The following is a 23,595-nucleotide window of genomic DNA, read 5'->3' on the forward strand; positions in this document are numbered from 1 at the left end:
CCCAGCAGAAGGGGGCCAGTGAGCCCCTACTTGGTTTGGTTGGGTCCTAGGCCGCAACCCTCATGTCAAAGGACACAAGTCAGGATCCCAAGATGCAGTGAGCTTTGAGCCACTGCGTCAAGCTGGCTTCTTCTCTGAGGGCCGCTCTGGGGGTGAGCCAAGGGGTGGGGGCTGCAGGGTCACCCCGACAGGCTTCCCCCTCCCTGGTTATTCACCCGGGTCTGTACCTGGAGCTGGAGTCACTGCCGCCGGGTGACTCTGGGTCGTCCGTGGCATTAAAGAGCCCCGTCCAATTGTCCAGCTGGTCGCCACTCTGCCAACCAAACTGGAGGCCTCTGGCAAGAGAACGAGGCAGTCGGTACTCACGCTCAGGTGCTGGGTTAAGCCTGTCTACCAGAGAGCCACGGGCTGTCGTGTGCCCAGTGGCACATCGCCTCGATCACACACTCCGTGGGGACAAGGGTGATGTCCAACCGTGGGGACGACGATAATAAACCTTTACAGGGGTCTCTGCTCGACTGCATCCCCTCGTCGCACCTTTACCGGCAGAGCTGAGGTTCCCCATTGCACACACAGGGAAACTGAGGCTCAGCCAGGTCCGGGTCACGGTGCCCTCCTGCCTCCCAAGTGGTGTGTCCCTCAGTTCCTGCCTCTAGAGACCTACACAAGAGCCCCTAATCGCCACACTGTCCTCAGAGGCCAGACACACTGCAAAGCTTTTAGTGACACCTGGGTTTCCAACACAGGACACGCCTCCTAGGTTAAGACGCTGGACTCAAACCACAAGGCCCTCTCTGCTCCCTCCCCAAACCTGGCGGAAATGATAGCAAAGGGATAAATAAGGACCTGCGCTTGGAGCCAGGGATGGAAGGGGGCTAGGGACCACACTGGGAGAGCCCTAACTGTCCACCAGAAGCAAGTCTATTCCCCTCGCACAGCTCAGGAAGCCGGGGGTGGTTCCGTGGTGCCCTCCCTTTCCCTTCACAACTCTCCTTGGACCATTTGAACTGTGACACACCCTGGCTAACACATCCCACAACAATCCAACCAGACGCTAATATTTATGTTCCCACAAAGTGCTTCACTTCCACCGGGGAGCGGAGTCAGGCCTCCGGAGAACAGAAGGGGAATGAGTGAAGCTGGGGGAGCCAGGGTGTGCGTCCTGCCTGCCAGGGTACGTGCCTGAGCGGCAGTGCCCTGCTGCCATTTGGGAAGGTAGGAAGATAGTCACACACACACACACAGACACAGACACACACACAGACACACAGACACACCAATAAAATGGCACTGTGCTCAGTTTCCCAAAAGATGCTAGAAATTCAGACTTCACTACCCCAAATTTTCAATGCTGATCCATTCATTCAAGCTTGAAACACACTGCAGACCAAATACTCCTAGCAGCCTGGGATCCCCATGGGCGACCGACCCCCTCCTTATATCACCTTGCTGGATCCTGGCCTTCGTCCAAAGAGGGACACAAAGTGTGCCTCGCCCATCACAGATGAGGACACTGAGGCAGACAGTGGGAAGTGGCCTCTCAGCCAGCTTGGGGACTGGAACCCAGGAGTCCTGACTCCCAGTTCAGCTCTTTGGCTAGGAAAGTTCTGGCTCCCGTCCCAGGAGTCAGCTACACACAGCACCCCTCGGGGTCTCCCAGCTTGGCGGCTGGGTCAGTGACCTCGGCTGCCGCCTCATGCACCACACGTGCCCACCTTTGCAAAAGGCCCTCACAGAGGGAGCCCAGGTGGGAGCCTTCAGGAGCTCTGCCTGCACCACCCCGTTCCCTCCCACTCCACAAAGCATACAATAGAGATGCAAATGACTGAGCTGCTATGATTACAAGGATAACCTTGAGTTTGGCTCTATTTGAAAAAAAATAATAATAAAAGAAAAAAGTCAGTCACAAAACATCAGTACTTACCTTTCCTGGGGGGATAACCTATTGCATTACTCGTTTGTATTCTTTCTTCCCTGGTCCAAGAAGGGAGCTTAGCTTCATTACCCCCTCTTACTTTAGGGCCATGTGGGCTGTTGGGGCCGAAAAAAGCCCTGCTAGGCCATTCTAAAGGGCAGCAGGAGGGCCTCCGAGCCTGGGGAGGGCTGGGTGGAGGGCTGGGTGGACGTGGTGAGACCACAGCTGAGCAGAAAGTTCCTCAGGCCCAGGAAGCTATGGTGGCTTGGGGTTCCTCCCCTAGGTCTCCCCTTAAATGGACAGCAGGACCCAGAGAGACTAATGCTTCGGGACCTCAGGAGGCTAGACCCAGGGCTCTAGAAGCCCCCACATAGCAGTGAGCAGATTGGCTGAGGCTGGGGTGGCCTGGGGAGTCCCCCCCCAATCTTTGTTCCTTAGGAGCCTCCATGACCTTCACATGACCCTGAGGGGGGTGAGGTGGAGGGAAGGCTCCTGAATAATGACGAACTAAATTTTCCACCAGCTGGTGGCTAAGGTTTCGTCCTTTTCTTAATCAAAAGAAAATGAGGCAATGAGCCATTTCTTTCAAACCGAGCTTGCGAAATGAAATGCATAAACACGCTTCTATTATTAATCAGCAAATCACTTGCATTGTACCTCACAGCCTCCTGAAGATATCTTGCCTTTATCCATCCGTGCTATTTTTATTGTATTGTATATGTATACATATCAAATATTTATCTTGTTGTCTTATTCTAAACTTATCGCACAGCCATGCCAGGCTGGGTGCTGGGGTTCAACAGTGAGCAAACTAACAAGAGCCACCCCCCCCTCCCCCCCCCCCCCCCCCCCCCTCCGTGACGCTCAATTTCTACTGGAGGGAGACAGATGGAGCGATTGTAAACTAAGAGGCGCCAGGACGTGTCATGGGTCAGATGGCGGAAATGCTGTGGGAAAAAGGAAAGGGAGGAGGGGGACAGGTGTTTGGGGGGAGTAGGGGGTGCTACCCCACACAGGGTGGGCTTCCTCCTGAGAAGTGCGTCCGAGCAGGACACGAAGTGGGTGATGGGTGACGCGGGAGCAGGCGGATCCTGGGGGAGAACGCCCCGGAGGAGGATCATCTGTTCCAATGGCCCTGGGCAAGAGTGTGAGGCTTCTTCTGGGGCTGGCAAGGTGCGGCGGGCAGCTGGGGCTGTGTGAGTCAGGGGCAGCTGGCAGGTGATGTGATATCAGTTCAGAGAAGCAGTGCCCCTTCCTGTGGTCCCTCAATGCCATCTAGGAGGGAGGTGGGCCCCATCTGCTGAGGACCACCCGGGAGTCTAGTGCTGGGCCCTTCCTGGGGCGCCCAGATTGCTCTCCTCCGCCTCCCACAGTGCTCTGCCCTCCCCAGGCCACATAAGGGGCGGTGGGTGGTCAGGGGACACCTCGCAGAGAAAGTGCTGGGACCTGCCCACCCAGGTCAGAGTGGAAAGACCCGCCAGCTGGGACACCTTCTCAGTGGATGAATGAGATCAATGACCAGTTCCACGTGTCCCTGCCCGTCCTGGCTCCTGACTCACTGGTGACTCACGATTTCCCTGTGAAGCATCAGATGGTAACATTCCCCCCCAGAACCTCAGGGGGAAAGGGAAGTGGGATCATCCCCAGGGTTTGCCTATGGGGCCCTTCATTTGAGCAACAGAGAGGATGCTGAGTGAGGGCCTCCTGAGGGAGAAGAGGAACGGGCTACTCCTCAGGCTGGTCCCCATGCTCTCCTTCCCCAGAGGGGAAAGGAGAGGGGGCAGAGCAAGTGGCAGGCCCTGTAGACAGGAGGGTCTACAGGCAGCAGGGGGCTGACTTCTTTGAGAGACCCCAGCCTGTGACCAGGGTGCTGGTGAGCAGACAAAGCCTCCCGTGGTAAGGCCTGTGGCTACTAGTAAGTGGCTGGGGCAGGGCCCAGGGGGAGTCCAGAGCTGGCAGTGTCAGGGTGGGGCAGGGAGGGTGCGCACGGGGGCACACAGCCATGGGAAGGGTCCAGAGAGAGAAACTGGACAAGCTCCAGGCACTGCTCTGGGACCACCTCACCACCCCCTGCCTTTGCACCCCAGAGGAACCTGGGCCCCTCCCACCAGGCCAACCTCCTGCTCCCTGGCCTGACATCCCAGACCTACAGTGCCTGCCCTGGGGGCCAGAGCCACATGCGTGGGCACCCAGACCATCCACTGATGCCAGGCCCCTTCCAGCTACTCTTTGTTAAATAGTTAGTCAACATCCATTTCAAGGAGGCGCACACACCAGCCTTCCAGCTCTCCTCTGGCGCTCGGGCCCCAAACTGTGATGTTACCTGGCTACCCACCACCCTGATTACCGTCTCCTCTGAAACCTACAAGATCTACAGTCTACGCCACACAATTATGAATGTATTTGAACTGTCTTACGTATTTTTCATATTTGTCTCTTTTAGTGTTCTGGAAGTTCCTCAAAGACATGAATCATACCTAATAATTCTTTAGTAGCATTCCCTCTTCCCGGACACAAAGCTGAATGCTCCCTGATGGTTAGAAAAAAGCTTTGGGACTCCCTTTGTATGCATCCATTCATTCAACAATTAATGTCAGGCACTGGGCTAGGTCCTGGGAATTCAGGGATGAATACACCATCTCTTACAAGGGTCTTACAAGCTGTGTGACCTTACACAAGTTACTCACCCTCTCTGAGTAAGTATTAAATGAGGATGATCATATCTGTTTATTAGGATGATGGTGAGGATTAAATGAAACAATCCTCATTCAGGATTATCTGCTTAGGTCAGAGTCTGGCTCATAATCTCTTAGTGAATGTTAATAATTAATGTTATTACCTGATGAATCCATCAACTGTATGTGTGTGTGTGGTGGGGGGAGGGGGTCCCTACACATAGGATTAAGGGCTATATTAGAGAATTACTGGGTGAGAGATTATGAGATGAGAAGTGAACGGGCCTGGATAAGTCAAAGAGGAGAAGCCAAATCCTCTAAGAGGTAAACATTTCCAGAAAGTACAAATGGCAAAAAGAAAAAGACTAGAAAGAAATGGGCAAAGGAATAGAGTGAGAGGGCAGCACTGTGTCCTTAGGGGACACTGGGGAAGGGACAGGAAGATACTATCTACCACTAGTGCAGGCTGGGCACACAGCAGGCCCGGGTCAGGACTAGAGTGAGCAAGCAAGGCTCCCAGGGCACAAATGAGGGCGGCCCCATCTCAGACTCATGCAAGTGCAAGCATGTCAAACATGAGGCCCGCCGGCCACGGGCTTGACATGCTTGACAGGGTCAGCACACAAGAGGGAGCCTCCTTCAGTTTTGTCCCTTGGTGCCTTGCTGCCTCCCCCTCGTCCCAGCCCTGCAGAGGTACTCGGTGAAAGCTTGCTCTGACCAGCAAAACTGTTGTTCGGACAGCAGAGGACACACCCCAGGTGGCTGTCAGCTCAGTTCCTTCCTCCTCTCTAGGGCACCACCCCTCCGGACCCATCCCTGCATCCATCCTCCGTCCCCTGGTCCCCATCTTCAGGGCTGTGCCTGTTCCTCTGGGCCGTGGGACCGAAGTCTCTGTCCCTGGTCAGGGGACATTAGCTTGGCGAGGACAGCACTTGGAATACATACTTTGGACACAGCACCAAGTCAGGTTGTACTTTTCCTTGACCCAGTTTCTTAACCTCAAGTCTCAGGCCGCACCAGCCGCACTCAGGCAGCCCAGATGGGCACCCAGGAGGCGCAGGAGAGGAAGGTAGGGGAAGACAGCGCACAGGAGAGTCCGCTCTGCAAAGGCGGGCAAACGCCCAGCTCAGCTCCTGGCCCTGTGCAGCCATACAGAAAGCAAGAGGGCAGCGCTGGGCGGGAAGTGCTGAGTCCAGGCAGCACGGCACCAGGAAGCCGGAGCCGGAAGGACACTGTGGGCTGGGAACCAGAGGAGAAGCAGGACTGGACTGGCAGAGAGGCGGCTGGGAAGGCACGGCAGTGGGGACACCGGGTGGGTCAAGGCACAGCCTCAGGACAGCCATGATGTGGGTCTGAGACCGACCCCTGGCTGCCAGCAGTGATGCTCTCCTTAAAGAGTGGGGCTCCGGCCCAGACTTCCAGGCCCAGACTGATCCCAAGAGTGAGACTTGTGTTTGGGGAGGAGGAGGGGATGAGCCACTTCCATTTCCTGCAACGTGGCAGATGGAAACTGCCTCGGTGGCAGGTGCCCCTTCAGGAATGAAGGCTCCTTCCTCACCTGCCGGGGTGCAGGGAGCTGGCCCCCAGCTCTCGGGCCCCTCTGGGAACCTGGGAATCGTCGCAGGGGAGGAGAGTCAACTGGGCCAAGGTCACGCCCTCTTCCAGAGGCAGCCCACATCCAGGGACTGAAAACTCAACGGAGGCAGGAAGGCCTGGCTGCGGGGCTCCCTGTGGGGTGGCAGGGCCTTTGCGGGGACCGCACGTGGCTCAGTTTCTCCCTCGGCTCAGTCTCCCTTCTTAGGTGTAGATTCAAGAACACATCTTCCTAAGCACGCTGCTCGCATCTCTGGTTGAGGGTCTGCTTTCCAGGAACCCCCTCTGCACCATCCCCACTGAAACACTGAAATAACGATTAAAATGCGTATCAATGCCTTCCTAAACAGATGAATAATCTGGCAGGGAAAGAAGCAGTAGATGAGTTCTAAGCCAGAAGCTGCCTTAGGGATCTGCCAATCCCCATAATTCATGCCTTCCTTTTAAAGGCCATTATATTACTGTAACAAGCAAGTACTAACCCAATGGAAGCGGTCTCACTATATTATATTAGACAAAACATCTCAAAGCGCTACTAGAAATAAAGTCACTATATTACAATAAAAAATTCAGTTCATTAGGAAGACGATAGATCTAAACTAGTATGCATCTAAAAATATCCCTCCAATCTGCATAATGATGATAGGAGAAACTGATAAATTCACTATCACAGAGGAAGATTCCATCATGCATCTTTTTAAAATTGATGGATCGAGCAGAACAAACAGAAAACATCAATAAGGATACAGAAGAATGACATTTTTTTTAAGTACACACAAAATAATTATAAAAATCAACCACCTACTAGACCACAAAGCAAATCTCAATAAATTTTTAAGGATCAACATTATAAATACCATGTTGTCCTACAATGCATTTGGGTTTAAAATTCAAAATGATAAGTAAAGCCCTAGCCAATTTGGCTCAGTGGTAGAGCATCAGTCTTCGGACCAAAGGGTCTCGGGTTCGATTCCGGTCAAGGGCATGTACCTTGGTTTCAGGCTCCTCCCAGGCCTGGGCCCTGGTCAGGGCTCCAGCAGGAGGCAACCAATCGATGTGTTTCTCTCACATCGATGTTTCTCTCTGTCTTTCCCTCTCCCTTCCACTCTCACTCTAAAAAAAAAAAGATCAATGGAAAAATAACCTTGAGTGAGGATTAACAACAACAACAAAAAAGATAAGTAAAAAAATAAAGTATTTGGAAATTTTAGAGCATTTCTAAACTTATGAGTGAAAATAATAATAAAAATTAGAAAATACTTGAAATTCAAAATAATGAAAGTACTTCTGGTAGTTACTATGTGTATGACCTTGAACAATTACTTAGCCTCACTGTGCCTTAGTTTCCTCACCTATAAAATGAGAGCAGTAATAGTATCTACTACTTGTTAGAATTCAGAATGGTAATATACAAAGCACTTGGACCAGGACCTGGCACGTAGTAATGCAATATAATTCTGAGTTGTTATCATCATCACCATCATCATCTCAAAATTGAATGGCTATAACTAGAGAACTATTTAGAGGAAATTGCATAACCTTACACATTTACATTAGAAAATAATAAAGACTGGAACTTAAAGAGATAAGCATCCAACTTAAGAAGTTAGAAAAAGAACCTGGCTCAGGGTCAGGGTGGCTCCATGAAGTGCTAACCAATGGTGAGGCCCAGTGCCACAGTGGGTAGGGCCACACATGGGAGAGGTGAGAGGAGGCCGTGCCACATCTCTGCACCTCTGCTGCCTCCTTCTTTAGTTCTGGATGTGCCCTACCCCAATCTTATCCTTCCCTCAAAGACCCACTCAGGTTCCACCTCCTCCAGGAAGCCTACCCTGACTACTTCCGTCCAGTGGTGCCTCCCTCCTCAGACATTTTAACACTTACTTCATAGCTGTCTCGTGTGGTCATTTTGTTTCCCCAAAACAGAATTCAATCCCCCTGAACACCAGGACCACATCGTTCTGACACCCTTCCAGAATCAGGCACATATAAGCTTTGCTTGCTTGGTTGGATTAACCAGGTCCCTGGAGTAAGGCCAGGGGAGGTGGCGCCTGAGACTTAAGGGCCCGGGGTCTCTGTGTGAGGGAGGATGAGAACAACTGGAATGCCCACTGAACCCCGAGCAGCTAGCCCATCCACCCAGGACCAGGGAGGGCTTGCCAGAGCAAGCAGCAGCGGTTGAGTTGACATTTGCCATGGTCACTGATATTCTTCCACTTTTGATAAGGCAGCAGGGATCCCTGCAGCCCCTCTGGTTCTGGGTAGGTGCCAGCAGGGGGCCGGAACCCAGAGCCACCCTGCTGAGGAACAAGTGCAGCAGGGGAGGGCTGCAGCAGGCTATGTGGGGCCCCGCTGTCCTTGAATACGGACATGGTTAGGGGGAGGAAGCAGGCCCAATGGGCTCCAACAAGCCAGGAAATTCTCAGAAAATGTCCTTTAAAGCCACAGCACCAAGCTCATCACCCGCCTTCCACCAGGAAGAATACTTCGGGGGACAGGCCGGAGCAGGGGCAGTCTGAAGCAAATGTCCAGACAAGGGCCCTCACATCCCCAGCCCTGGGACATGGGAGGAGGTAGCTGCTGGCTTCCTACTCTGAGCACCAGGGTCCCCGCACCAACCTCTCTCTCTCACTCCCAGGCTTGGCCCAGAATGGGGGGCACAAATGATGGAGAACAACGGTTGTATTTGCAAGTTTAGGGAAGAAATGAGATGTTTACATAGCGAGAGAGGCGTTTTGTTTCCTATTAGCCTTGGGGGGGGGGGGGGCAGTGAGAGTGGGGAGACACTGGCAGCAAAGGGAAAACCTCCAGCAGAAAGGAGCGAGAGGTGGGCTCTTTGCAAAAGGGGTTCTGAGAGGGCTGGTCTATCCGCGCTCTTCCCAGGCCCGGAAACCAGGCAGGTAACCCTAAGCTTTCCTCCTCAGCCGGCAGGGCAGAGCCGGCAAGGAACGGAGGCTGGGCCCCAGTCTCCCAGTGACAAATCCTACTGCTCTTTCCCTTAATGGAGTTTGCCAGTGGATGGGAGACGGAGAGGGGGGTGGGGGGTAAGAGCAGAGCCCAACGAAGCGAGAGTTAACTCCCCGGGCAGGTCTGACCTTGTGCGTAAGGATGAGAAAGGACCATCTGTTCAGAAGGGATCAGGCTGTGAGTTTCATAGATCCAGAGGTTTATGAGTTCACTGTCCCTGTCGCATCACATCAGCCCACTATCACCCGACGCTCCTTGGGGGGGGGGGGGGGGGGGGAGGGAATGCTTCTCTCCCAAGGGTCCCCACAAGTTCAGTACTCGCCAGGTAATCCACTCGGCTTTGAGCCTCCCTCTCCCAGGAGCCTCCCCTCCAACCGCATGGCATGGCACTGTAGATTTGGGGGACACCAATCGGGCCCCTGGGGCCGCTCAGGACAGTAAAATGGATTTATTGTCAGCGTGGCCACTCAGAATTCTAACCGGTCCCCCATTTTTCACAACAGAACAAAGTTGTTGCGCCCCTCGGGCCCGCGCTGGGCAGGCGCTCTCTTCTGGCTGGGAGGAGAGGTGCGCTGTGGAGCACCACCGTGGCCAAAACCTAATAACGCGGAGGGGCTCAGGGCTAAGTGCAAACCCCTGGGTCACGCACCCCCGGACGCCCGGTTGGACACCCGGTTGGACGCCGCAGACGCCACCTGGGCTCACCCGCGGGCTCCACGCACTCGCACCCGCACGCGTACTTTCTCACCTCTTGATGTAGTTCCTGCCATATAAGATCTGTTGCAGCAAAGTCACCAAGGCGAAGGCGCAGATGAAGATGAAGAGCAAAGTTCGGTTCCCCAACAAATCCCTGTTCGCCGAGGGGTCCGCGTAGCGCATCCTGGCGGCCGCTTGCGTGCTGCGGGGCGTGGCAGGCACAGGCGCCGGGGGTCCCCGCAATCACGCGCGGGGCCCGGGGGCGGGGGGCACAAGACCGACTGGCAGTCAGGCGGAGGAGGACTTCTTGGGGCAAAGTTTCCGGCTGGCGTAGCGGGCATAGGGGGCAACCGAGCGTCGCCAGCACCGGGGCAGCAGGCAGGGCAGGGCTGGCCGCAGGGAGCTCGGCTGCGCCCGGGCCTCCCCTCCACTGCCTTCACCTCCACGCGACAGTGCCCGGCATCTGCCGATTTCCCGGCGAGGGGCAGCGCCTGGTGCCCCAAGCGCAGGACGGCCCTTCCCCCGCCCCCCCCCCCCCCCCCCCGCCCCTCGCCGGAGGTGGCGGCCAATGAGGAGCGGGGCCCGGGCCGTCCGCCCGTGCGCCTCGGAGCGCCGCGCACCGCCCCCTCTGGTCGGGCCGGATCGCGGTTACCCTTCGCGGTGCCGGCTCAGGAGGGCCAGGTCCGATCCCCGATCCCCGCAGCGAGGGAGCGCGAAGGTTGGCCTTCGGTCCTGCGGATGGGAAGTGGGGGACAGAACGCCCGGACAGTCGGGCTGTTGGGCGGTGCAGAGGGGGAGGAGGGAGCCGGGTTTGAAGAGTAGAATTAAAAAGGGGGGCAGGAAAGGAAAGGGAGGCCGAGCTGCGGCGCCGGGCTCGCTGGAGGGGAACATTTGCATGCGGCGCGCCGGGCACTGAGTCACCGCGCGGCCTCGGCCTCGCGCGCTCGGGGAGGTTTCTCCGGAGAATGCGGAGCAAGGTCAGCCGGGCAGCCCTTCAAGGACACGCGCGCGACTCCTGCATGCTGATGGCCCCCGGCGCCCCATCCTGCGAAGAGGCAATCCGGGGGCTCTCGCCTCCTCTCCCTCCCAACTGCAGCTCCTGGCTGTTCATCAAAGACCTTGTTGTCACCGAGACACTGGGACCTTGTCTCTCGCTGGAACCACTCGTAAATCTTAGGTCAGGCAGCTGGCCGCCTTCGAGTACCACAGTCCCCAAAGCCTTAGTCAGTCACTAAGTAGAAAGGTTTGTACTTCAAGCGTGCACACCAGGGAAAATAAACACAAATGCAATGTCAAGACGTGCCTCTTCAGAAATCCTAACCCCTGAATGCGCTCCCCTTTCCTCCTCCCCATCCCATCCCACGCAAGCGACAGCCTGTCATCCCGACACCCAGCCTCCCCGCGCCTGGGGGTCAGGTGCCCGCGGGGGCATCGCCACTGAGCCCTGGCTGGAAGATTCTAAGGGCGCCTCTTCCGAGGGTCTCCAGCCTCGGGGAGAGGGAGGGTGTTCTAGAGTCAGGTCAGGGATTCAACTCTGATAGCATCAAGAAAGAGAACTTTGGTGGAGAAGTGCCCAGACTCCAATGCTCTGGCGTTGGCATTTAATAGTTTCCTCTTTTTAAAAAAACGTATGTATTTTTATTGACTGGAGAGGGAGAGGGAGAGGGAGAGGGAGAGGGAGAGGGAGAGGGAGACATCAATGATGAGAGAGAATCATTAGTGGGCTGCCTCCTGCAAGACACACATTGGGGAGGGAGCCTGCAACCCAGGCATGTGCCCTGACCAGGAATCAAACGGTGATCTCCTGGTTCATAAGTCAATGCTCAACCACTGAGCCTCGCTGGCCGGGCCAGATAGGGTTTTTAACTAAAAAAATAAGACATAAACATTTCTATAGCCCATTATTATAATAAACCTGATATTTGTTTGGTGTCTTACACATCAAAAAGTGCTTGCTCTTGCATATATTAGTTCATTAGCGCCTCCCAGCCTCTGGCTGACCCATTTTGCAGTGGAAAGGATCAACGCTCTAGCTGCCCAAAGTAGCTCTCCTACCAAGAAGTCTTTGGAATCAGAGATGTGGCTCTTTCTCCCACACATCAAGGCAGGGCTGGGTCCCTGGGGTGGGACCAGTGCCTACTCTTACCCCACTCTTGGCTTACTGGTCCACTCTTGCTGTCTTCCAATTCATGATAAGTTTTTTGAACAAGGAGGCCCTCACTTCACTTTACCCTGGGCAACACAAATTCTGTGGCAGGTCCCACACAGGTCCCAGTTGGCAGAGTTCCCATTTTTTACCTAGCTGGCCCTCACCTGCAGAGTTCATGAATCATCATCTCTCCAGGCAAGGTACCCTTGTTTCTTTATTTTCCTCCTCATTCTCCACCCTCATCAGATATCCACTCTGATAGTTGTCTTTGGATGCATACTTCCTTGGGAGGGGGGGCAGAATCTATTTGAAAGTAATAAATCCAGATTATTCTGAAAATATACAGCTTGCTGTGTTTTCATAAGCTGAACACACCCATGTACCAGGACAAAGACCAAGAAACAAAAGCATATCAGCCCCCTGCCCCAAACTCCCTCCTTTCTTTTTCTAGTTACCATGGACTCGATGGTAACCACTATTTGACTTCTAGCTCCAAAGATCAGTGCTTCCTGTTCCTGTATTTTATCCAAATGGCATCATACATTACATATACGTTCATATCTGACTTTTACTCACCACCAATTGTGAGATTCATGCACATGTTGTGTGTGACATGTTGTGAGTTTTCTAGGATGGCCCCCAAGATTCCATCAGCCTCTCTTGTACACACACCTTCTCAAACATTCGTCAATCGGGCATCCATCTAGGTGCTGCTGTAGCGTCCTTTTGCAGATGTGATTAAGGCCCCGTGTTTGAGGAGATCGTTCTCGATGGACCTGATCACATGAGCCCTGGGCTTTTTTTGAAGAAAGAGATTGGAAGTATGAGGGGACGGACACGAGGGAAGTTCTACATTGTTGGCTTCAAAGACAGAGGGGTCCACACGCAAGAGATGCTGCTGGCCTCCAGGAGCCTAGATGGGCCCCTGGCCCACAGCCAGCAGGTAATGAGAGCCAGTCCTCCAATCACAAAAGACCCTGAATTCTGCCAACAACCTGAAGGAGCTTGGAAGAGGATTGTGAGTGAAAAGGGGCCACATACTAACCCTGGCAAGCTCAGGGGAGGCCTGCGTGGGGGCCTTACAGACTCAGAGACCGAAAGGAACCACACAGGATGGTCTGAACATAAAGATTCTTAACTAAAAGTGAGCCACGGCAGCAGTCACATCCTAGGCCTGTTACTTCCTTGACAAAAATCAATCTTTATTTTTTAAGTGACCCTGTCTATTGTCTAAGAATGTCAGAGTAATTTCCTTTTCCAGACTGCTCAGGGTACACCCACCACACCAGAGAGGCCACAGGACCCCTCGTTGTTATCTTGCTCCCCCAAATACCATCTCTATGTGCTGTAAATATTGTTAACTATCCTATACCCACCAACGTAAGAGAAGTATTTATCTCTTCGTTTCACTCTACCACCAATGGATTTCATGTAACCCCCCTTACATCTCCTTCTTTGATTCTAATATATAAAATAAGCTGTAAAACGGCCATTCTCTGGAGCATTTTGTTTCCCAGCAATTGACTCAAATAAACTCGTAAAAAATTCTCTACAGGTTTGGACCTTTCATACTTGGATAGGATCCTGAGATCCAGCCACCCACACCTTAACTTCAGCTCGTGAGGCGCTCAGCAGAGAACCTAGCTACATCGTGCCTAGATTTAAGGCCTACACACCTGTGAGCTGGTAAATGTGTTTTATTTTCAGCCCTACTTTTGTCGTTTGTAGTCTGTGGTCATTTGTTTCATAGGGATAGAACACTAGCCTATGTGTTACAGTTTAGATAGTTTATAGATACCGTTAGAGTAGGTTCCATCTTATTGCTGTAGAGTATGCCACTGTTGGACTGCACATAACTTATTCACCCATTCTTCTGTTAATGGACATGTGGGTAGTTCCTGCCATGAACTTCTAGTGCATGTCTTTTGCTGGGTATTGGTATTTAAAAATGAAATTTTGGGGTCATAGAATGTGCATATGTTGAGCTTTAGTGACTACTACTGAACAGTTTTCCAAAATATAAGTTATTTTTCCAGACTTGCCATGACCTAATAGGAACTGGTCCCCACCCTCACCAACACTACTATCATTATCTGGCTAGTCTAATCGAAAGAAGCCCACTGAGCCAAGAGCCAAAATAGTTCAGGGAAAGTAACAGCTTTGAACCCTGGCACTGACTTCTCTATGGCCAGGTCACCCGCCTGAGTTAGCGGTGAAGAAGACCGATGCTGACATTCGCACAGTTAGAACCTCGCGGCAGTCTGCTGTGTGGGATGGATTTGGATCACTTGCTTCTCTGCAAACGATCAGCATTGTCCAGCGCACCTCTGCTGACGCTGCCCTTCTAATCCTGAGGGTGTTTTAAATCTGACTGTCTTCACAGCCAGTCAAAGAAGCATCTTACTTAACATGCACACAAACACAAGCATCTGGGGTGGGTCAGACCCCAAGATCTTGAAACACGGAGGTCTGCAGTCCCCGTTGTTGCTATTAATATGGATCTGGTTCCATCTGAAGCCGAAAGCACATACTGATTGTAGAACTGCAGCAAACACTCAGCAAGCCTCGCAAACAAAGGAGTAAACACATGCATAAGCTATCGCAATGCCAGAGTCAGCGAACACCATTTTTACATCCTAATTGCCAGGAATGGGGACAGCTGCGTCATTGTTTCAAACACAAGCTCACGCACAATTAAGCCAAGAACACATGTCAACACTGGCACAAGCTGCTAAATTGCTGATAACTGATGGGCATTGCTCATGCTGTGCACACTGTCTCCGATATAAAATGGAAAGGCTCCTTTTTACCCAAGACCTCAGAGGTTTCTGCCGGTTTAGGAAAGCCAGGTTTTGTGTCAGATGGCCAGATTATGTAAGTGACATTCCACCCACGTACTCAAGGAGTTTGTGATAAGTACATCATGCTGTTTCGTGCCTCCTTATATTGGTGTTAACAAGGCAAGCTTCAAGAGGCTGACTTCTGGGGTGGGGATGCTTTGCCTGTGATGAGAGGGTTTTGCAGTCACTAAACAGAAATGCCCCTTGACAACCAGAGAGCCAGGGTTTGCCGTGGCCTGGTCAACTGCAGACACTGGACTCTACTTCATCAGCCTTGTGTTCAATAAGTTACTATTACCAAATAGAACTGTAATTTAAACCCCTTGTTCAGTTGCCTTACGAAGTACCAACTGCGTTCCAAATAACATTAAATAATCCTGACCATAGATATGAAGTCACCTTTGGCCTTCACATCTCCAACCTGAGAAACAGCCTCCTCTGTTTTTTCCTCCTTTCTATAGGTTTATTATTTTTTTAATTTTCTTTTTCTGTTTTTACTTTATTTTTCAATTATAGCTGGCATTCAATATTATTTTATATTAGTTTCACATCCTCCTCTGCAGAAAGATTCATGTCCGCCATGGATATGTCAGACTCCCACAGGTAGCCAGCCACAGTGACACTGTTTATAATAAGGTCACTCAGAACACGTTTAGATGACATGGTAGCCAAAATGGACCTGGGGTCTCCTTCGCTCACTGTCAAGGCTGAGCCCTGAGTTAGAAACACTGGGATCAGGTTCTGCCCTTCGAGGAAAAACACTGACAAATTCAACCAAGAGAATGTTTGTCATTTCCATTCCAGGGCCAGCCCTGGACATGTTCAGGTGGTGTCCTATACCAGTGGTCAGCAAACTGCGGCTCGCGAGCCACACGCGGCTCTTTGGCCCCTTGAGTGTGGCTCTTCCACAAAATACCATGTGTGGACGCACACGTACAATGCGACTGAAACTTCGTGGCCCATGCGCAGAAGTCAGTATTTTGTGGAAGAGCCACACTCAAGGGGCCAAAGAGCCGAGTGTGGCTTGCGAGCCGCAGTTTGCCGACCACTGGCCTATACAATGCTAGCATTTCAAAAGAATGCCCTATAAACACAGCTGCTTAGAAATGCTTACGGCGCCCTGGGTACCTGAGAAGGGAAAAGGGATGAGGGTTCCACTATGGTCACCCCCTAAAGCACCAGGGGAGCTTCCCAACGCTAGTGCCATGGCCACAGCAAAGCACGTGTCATTTCACTAAAAGAACCCGCCATCCTAGGTTCTCAATAGAAGCTCCAGGCATTCAGTAGACATGGTGGGAGTGTCAACTGAGGGATTATGTGCCAAGGAGACAAGGACCAGCCAGCCATCATCTATGCCCTTCAAGGAGTTTGAAGCACAGTGGAGAAGGCAAACAGACAATACCCTATAGCGGGGTAAGTATTCCCAAGTCTAACCCATATTAGGGGTGGGGAGGTGGGCAGAATGGTAAGGAGGTTGACCTGAATTGTGATGGGTAAGGACAGCCAGCCGGGTGAAGAAGTGGGGTGAGGTGTGCTGGGCAGAGGGGGACATGTGGGCAATGGTTGTCTGTTGAAGACGTAGCCTAGTCAGCTCAGTGTGGCTAGAGAGAGGCGGCTGGGTGGGTGGACAGGAGCCGGAGCATGGGGAGTTGGGATTTTATCCAGGGATCCATTCCTTGCAAGATGTTAAGTCGGGAAACGATATGATCAGATCTGCACTTTAGATAAATCCGTCTGCAGGCTGGTAGGGAAGAGTTTGAGGGAGAAATGACGGAAAAGACATGCATGTGGCGGCTTATCTTTCTTTCCCCTAAGAGATCTAACCCTCCCTGCTGCCACAGCCTCCCACCCACTGGGGTCTCATTGCTGCACCAACCTGAGAGTGAACTCTCTGCCTCCTTCCAGGGGAGAGGCAAGGAGGACAGGCCGAGGGTCACTGCCCTACGAAACCTGGCGCCGTAGTAAGAGCTTCAGCACCCAACCCGTTTGATATTCATGGAAACCCCGTGAAGCATGGTCACCCAGGGCCGGTCCACTGAGCACCGGTGGCCTCCGAGCTTGTCTTTGGCTCACTTTTTTTTTTGCAAGTGGGTACCTGCGAAGAGAAAGGGGATGAGTGTCCCGCTATGATCTGGGGTTCCCCCTGCTCCACAGGTTCCTGGTGCAAAAACACTCTTTTCTTCCTCCCTTTGAAAACCCTGCTGCTGGGAAAGGTTCCGATAGCTTGCATGTGTATTCTGGTGCTCCATTTGAAGAGCAATTTATCTGAAGCATCTATCCTCTGTGCCCGCACGAAAGGTCGCAACCATTAGAACTGCACCCCGAGCACCATAAGGAAACCCACAGGCGACCATCCCCTTAACCTCACCCTCACCCATCTTCAGTGCAATCTAATGGGGAACACATACCTGATGCTAAAATAGACATTAGTGGAAACAGGATTAAAGAAAATGTCTTGTCATCCAACAATGTCAATACTTATACACAAAAAATAAGAGGGTTGGTGTGTTCTGCCTGCACACCCACAGTGTGGTCACCAAGATGCCAGCCTAGCTTGCTATGTTGTGGGTTTGCCCAAATTGTCATGACTGACAGGTCTGGTAGACAGTGCTGTACCCCAGAGACCAGCAAGCTTTTTCTGAAAGGGCCAGATAGTAAATTCTGCCAGCTTTGGGGGCATACGGTGTCTGTTGCACAGGACTCTGATGTTGCCGTGAAAGTGCACATCATACAGAAATGAATAGGCATGAGCAGAATTGGCCCACACCATGTGATACACAGAGCCCCGTGCAAAAAGTCCTACCCACTGACCCAAACAGTCCCAGGAAAAGTCATTCCCACGTTCAGGCATTATGTCTGCAAAGGCCTAGTAAACCATAACATGTTAGCCCATTCTCCACTGTCAGGGTGTTCGCACAGGTTCCTTTATCTTTGAGGTGCAGCCCGGAGACCACGGGATGGCGTTTCCCTGCATGAAGTGCCCTCCATGTTTGGCCAGCTGTCTCATCATACATGCCCCTGCCACCAGGGACTACTGAGCTTAAGTGTGGGTTGTGTTCCTTGTGTCCAGAATTCTTGTGTCCTGAAGATCAGTGTGTCAATTAAAATCTTTTGACTAAAGTAACAGGAGCTGTAGAGAAATTTATTTTTCCACATATCAGAAAAGCTAGAGGAAGGGTGGGTCCCACAACTGGCTAATCAGTATTTCTAGAACCCTGGTTCTTTCCATTCTCTGCTCTGCCATCTGAAGTATAGGCTTCTGCCCTGGCCGGGTGGCTCAGTTGGTGAGAGCATCGTCCCATATACTGAAAGGTTGTGGGTTCAATTCCCAGTCAGGGCACGTGCCCTGGTTGCAGGCTCGATCCCCAATAGGGGGCATGCAGGAAACAGCTGATCAATGATTCTCTCTCATCATTGATGCTTCTATCTCCCTCTCCCTCTCTTTTCCTTTCTGAAATCAATAAAAATAATTAATAAATAAATAAATAAATAAATAAATAAAAGAGCAGCACTTTTTCCCACGCATTTACCCTTTCCTCCTTTTAAGGGAGCACAGATGCTGTGACGGAGGAGTGCTAATGACAGAGAAATGAGGGAGTGAGGAGATGTGCCCTTCACTGTCCTCCCACCAAACTATCTCATCTCCTTAATACACGCCTGCAGCTGACCTTCAGGAAGTCTGACGGTTAACTGTCCGAAGGTTGCCTGTGAGCTTAAAGCTAACCAAGGAACTATGAAACACTGGAAAGAACACAGCCCTAAAAGTCAGAAACCTAATTCTAGGTCTGGCTCTGCCACTAACGGGCCTTCTGAACTCAGGCCTGATTAACCTATTGGCAACCTTGGACGTTAGTCTATAAAATAAAGAGGGATGTGGTTTTTAATTGTTCCCAGCATAGAAGACTTGCCTCCAAAGCAAAAGGGAGCACGTGTCCTCTGTCCTCCCCTCATGCCCCTTCTTGGCCTAAATGGCAGCCCGTAGGCACCATCTCAGAATGTGAGGGCTGGAAAACCACTGGGCTAAATGAGCCCCCGAGGTCCCATTCATCTTTAAAATTCTCTAACTCAGCCTCTGCTTCTAAGATAATGACTTCATGGTAATATGCTGTACTTCTTCCTCGACTCACTTGTGTTTGAGAAGAAATTCTCATGGCTACGTGGAATTTCAGGCACCACATATGTGAAGAGGTGGTTGGCAACTCCCTGGACCCCATAAAATCATTCCACTTGAGTTACCACTCAGCTTTTACGTAGGGACTTAATGTCAGGAGGTGGGGGTGAGTGTGACCTCTTGGCTTTTCGACTTGCAGCCTGTCAAAGGGTGGGTTCCCATCTGATCCTTGGTTAACCATGGGGCCCAAGGAGGACAAGCAAAGGCCACCGTGTCTTTCATGGGGGGAATATGGATTAAAATCAGGTTCAGCTCTGAGAAACAGAAATCCCCCAAATGACAAGATGTAATAGATACACATTTTCTTCTCAGTCATGTAACAGACATTCTAAGGCAGTGGTCGGCAAACTCATTAGTCAACAGAGCCAAATATCAACAGTACAACGATTGAAATTTCTTTTGAGAGCCAAATTTTTTTAACTTAAACTATATAGGTAGGTACATTGTTATTAACTTAATCAGGGTACTCCTAAGGTTTAGGAAGAGCCACACTCAAGGGGCCAAAGAGCCGCATGTGGCTCGCGAGCCACAGTTTGCCAACCACGGTTCTGAAGGAAGCAATCCAAGGTTAGGGAGTGGCTCCATTTGAAAAAGTCTTTGGAAATCTGGGCTCCTTCTAGCTCGTTACTCCACTATCCCAAGGATGTAGCTCTTGTCCTTGTGTGACACAGGAGAAACCAGAGCTCCAGCCTTCACATCTAAAGTCCAGTTAACAAGATGGAGGAAGAGATAAAGACAGGTTGCTCTTTCTCCCTTTAAGAACATTCCCTGAAGCCTCACCTAACACTTCTGCTCACATCTCATTGGCTAACCTAAGTCCTGTAGACAATCTAGATACAAGGGAAGCTGAAGAAAACAGCCTTCTAGCTGGGCAGGAGCAGGAGGGCCCATGACCCATGGTGGTTCCCTGGTCAGGAGCTAGTCAACCGCAGGAAGGTCAGCAATTCCCAGAATTTCACTTCTGGGATCTGCACGTGGACCCTGACTCTTGGGAATTCTACCCGCATATCTCCAGATTCTTAAAGGTAACTTTTAATGTCATTTGAATAGATGCAGATGACAGCTGCATATGTAATAGTATGAGTATGAACTTTAAAAATACATTTGGACTCCATAACTGTATGATACAAAGTTCCTTTTTTAAAAACCTTTTTTAAAAGTGTAGCATATGCACAGAAAAGTGCACAAATCTCAGCATGCAGCTCCACGAGTTATCACAACGTGAAGACACCCATGTAACTACCGCGAAGGAAAAAGGAAGAGCCTGCCTGGCGCTCCTCCCAAGGGAATGCGCCACTGTGGTCCTTTCCTTGTGTCCCCTCTCCCCCCCAACTCTGCCCTCGCCCCATCTTCTCTTCTGTGCACCTCCCTTCCCAAACCTCCCAGACACCCTGGGGCAGGTGGCAATTCTTTGAGGCTGTTTGACTTTCTGGCGCAGAGAAAATAGCATGACCTTTGGAGCTAGACTCACCAAGATCCAGATCTCAGCTCCTCGGCTCACTCGCTCTGTGAATCTGGGCAAGCGATGTAGCTTCTCTAACACCGACCCCAAGCGCTGTCCTGAAGGTCAGATCTGCTGGTTCTTGTCCTTCCCACAAGAACCTGCGGCATGCTGGGCCCTGTGAGGAAACATTCTTTCCATTTCACAGATCCACACCCTGATGCCCCCGAGATGAAAGGCCTGGTCCAGCGTCACCCTGCATGTCATCAGCAGAGTGCAGGGCGAGAGGCTGGGCCGGCGCGGGACCTGGAGCTGCCCCCTCCCGGCCCAGAGGTGCTGAGACCCGAAGAGAGCTTGGACCTGCCCACGGCCTGTGACCAGGTGCTGAGACCCGAAGAGAGCTTGGACCTGCCCACGGCCTGTGACCAGGTGCTGAGACCCGAAGAGAGCTTGGACCTGCCCACGGCCTGTGACCAGGTGCTGAGACCCGAAGAGAGCTTGGACCTGCCCACGGCCTGTGACCGTCCAGACGTTTGTAGGCCCAGTGGTGCCTGGTCCTTTCACAGACTCATTGGCATCCTAATACTTGCCTCAGCCTCACCAGAAGTTTTCCTAAACAGACACACAGATGCCAGCCTTATGACACTTGCTAATAAAAACTCCCTTGGCAGGATTGGGTTCCATGGTGTCTAATAATAACTGCAGACCCAAGGCAGTAAATAGCTGGCCATGCAACGAGAGGGTGGGACCCCCCAGGAGCAGACAGAACGTGAACAGTCAGAGCCAAGCGGCGTCGGCAGCCGGGGCAGGGCCCGGGCCCGGAGCTGGCAAACGGGGCTCCTGGCAGGACGAGGAGGGCAGTGAACCTGCTAGCAAGGCCGGGGCAGCTCGTGCCATCATCCAACAAACACTGTTAGACAATGGCCCGGGTACAGGTGCCGGGTGACACATGGCGGAGGAAAACACTGCCCCTGCCCGAGATGTTCAGGCATTTCATTAGAAGGGTGGGTCTTTTCTTATATTAGAAACAGAATGCTGAGGAGAGAGGCCCGGGGACGTGCCCAGCGTGGTGACCGGAGGACAAGCCCTCCCTGGGAGGCAGTGTGGCCAAGCCTGTGGCTTCCCCTTGTCCGTCTGGAATCCTCTCCTCACCTCGCTCCGCTCTGTCTCAGGCCCTTACCTTGTCCACGAAGCCCTGAAACAGCAACAGTCCCGAGGGCTCACCATGGGCCGGGCACTGCACAAAGTGCCCATTTCATCTTCACAGTCTTTCAGGCCAGGAACTACCACTGTGGCCATACGCACGCGGACACTGAGGCACAAAAGCTGGGAAACTTGTCTGAGGTGACACCGCGTGAGAGGTGGAGATGGGATGCAAACCCAGGGCGTCTGCATCGGCCCCAATCTAACCCACGCTGCGGGGTGCTGGCTCCCTACACTCTGTGCTGTCTTCCAAGCCTCTGAACCCCAGGGACCAGGGGCAGGGCTGGTGCACCCCTGCGTGTCCAGATCTCAGCTCCTCCACACCCTGTCAAGGGTCCCGTCACCACTGCCTCACCCTCTCCCCGGCCTGGTCTGTAAACTCAATGTCTGGTATGCGGCACCGCCTTCCCCCTCACCTCATCTCGGGCCACCATGCTGGGGGGTTTGAACGTCCATCCAGAGGATGCAGCCAGCAGCCACCGCACAGGCCTTCGCTGCTCTCGCTTGCCCGCTGGTGGTCCCCAGCTCCATGCCGCAGGAGAGTGGGCGTGGCTAAGAGCTTGGGCCCTGGAGTCACGGGCCTGAGTTCTAATGCCAACCCAGCCAGTGACCAGACTTGTCCCCACAGTGAAGTTTCTGGACCTCTCTGAGCCTCGGTTTCTTTATGAAACAGGCGAATACGAGAAACCCCCTGCCAGCGTTACATGAGGCGTGAGGCTAGGCGCGCCAGTTACTGAAAAGGGCTCGGGCTGCATCGGAGGCATGCAGGAAATGTTAGCACCTACGTGGCCACAGCTTGTCAAGCAAACTCTGAAACCGCAAAATCAGAAATTTCACTTTCCCACCACAACGTTCTGTTTTCCACCCGTAAAGACCTCCTGCCCCCGCCAGGCCACTCTGCTGTGTTTGCCCAAGGACTGGAGCCCCCATTCTCAGGTGCCGGCCACCTCCTGGCTTCTCCTCCCTCCCTGTTTTGTTAAGACCTCCTGGCCAATCACTGTACTGACATCCTGATAATTACCCACACTTTCCCTGCACGCGGTCTGTTTCTGTTGGGATTAGGTCCAGTGGCGTATAATAAAAAACCCAAAATAACAGTCACTAAAATCGTAGGTCTATTTCTCTCACACATAAAACACACACACACACACACACACACACACACACACACACACACAACCTCGAGTTAGCCCGCCCAGAGGTGGGATGGTGACAGTTGGGGCCTCAGGGATTTGTCTCCTCTGCTCTTGCTGCTCACTCATTTCAGCACATTGTTTCAGAGCCCAAGAGAACCGTCCGAGCTCGGCCATGGTGCCCGCTTTCCAGACAGCACGATGGAGAAAGGGAGAGAGGAAAGGACAAAAAACGCCGAGCCCCAGCAGTCTATCCTACTATTCTACACCTTTTCCTATCAGCCAGACCTAATCACAGAGCCACGCCAGTCCCTGCTTCCTTCCTGTCCCAAAAGAAAGGGAGAAGTGGGGAGATGGTCCCACGGCTGTACCAGCCTGGCCAACGGACAGCCACTGAGGACTCGCCATGGCTTCTACATCCAGGCTGTCCCCTCTGCCGGAGAAACCACCACCACGTGCTGACAGGCAGCCCTGCAGACACGTGGTTTCCAGCCATGGAGCCCCCCTCCACTTCCTCTCTCCTGCATGCCTTGTGGCCATGACTCCACGTGCTCAGTCACTTTCCTGAAACACCCTTCCCACCCTTGTTCCCGGCAGGTCTTGCCTCCGACCCCCTCTCATCTGTCCTTCGGCTCCTCTCTCATTCCTCCGGAGCTGCACCAGCTCCAACCAGGGTGGCTGATGCCCTGGCAAGAGCAGGCCAGCTCTTCCGATTCCCACAATAAATCTTAGCGCCGAGCTGAGCGCCCATCAACAGAAATAAACGGATGCACGCCAAGGCGCTAATAGCTCACAGCTTCATCTGTATACAC

General features: G+C 52.4%; 1 protein-coding gene across 4 annotated transcripts in view; it reads right to left on the reverse strand.

Moving 5' to 3' along the window:
• ST8SIA5 (ST8 alpha-N-acetyl-neuraminide alpha-2,8-sialyltransferase 5) overlaps positions 1-10,359 on the reverse strand; it is a 51,387-nt gene extending 41,028 nt beyond the window's left edge. For 2 of the 4 annotated variants that reach the window (XM_070421098.1, XM_070421097.1), the window contains exons 1-2: positions 9,899-10,359; positions 228-335 (exon numbers count right to left, since the gene is read on the reverse strand). In XM_070421098.1, coding sequence (XP_070277199.1) covers positions 228-335; positions 9,899-10,029 — 239 coding nt within the window. In that variant the 5' untranslated portion in view covers positions 10,030-10,359. The remainder of the gene's footprint in view (positions 1-227; positions 336-9,898) is intronic. The other 2 variants (XM_070421100.1, XM_070421099.1) reach the window with 1 other exon arrangement.
• Positions 10,360-23,595: the final 13,236 nt, after the last annotated feature.

Source organism: Myotis yumanensis, unplaced genomic scaffold (genome assembly GCF_028538775.1).
Source record: "Myotis yumanensis isolate MYYU_CA2020_CCGP unplaced genomic scaffold, mMyoYum1.0.hap1 SCAF_7, whole genome shotgun sequence".
Taxonomy (NCBI): Eukaryota; Metazoa; Chordata; class Mammalia; order Chiroptera; family Vespertilionidae; genus Myotis; species Myotis yumanensis.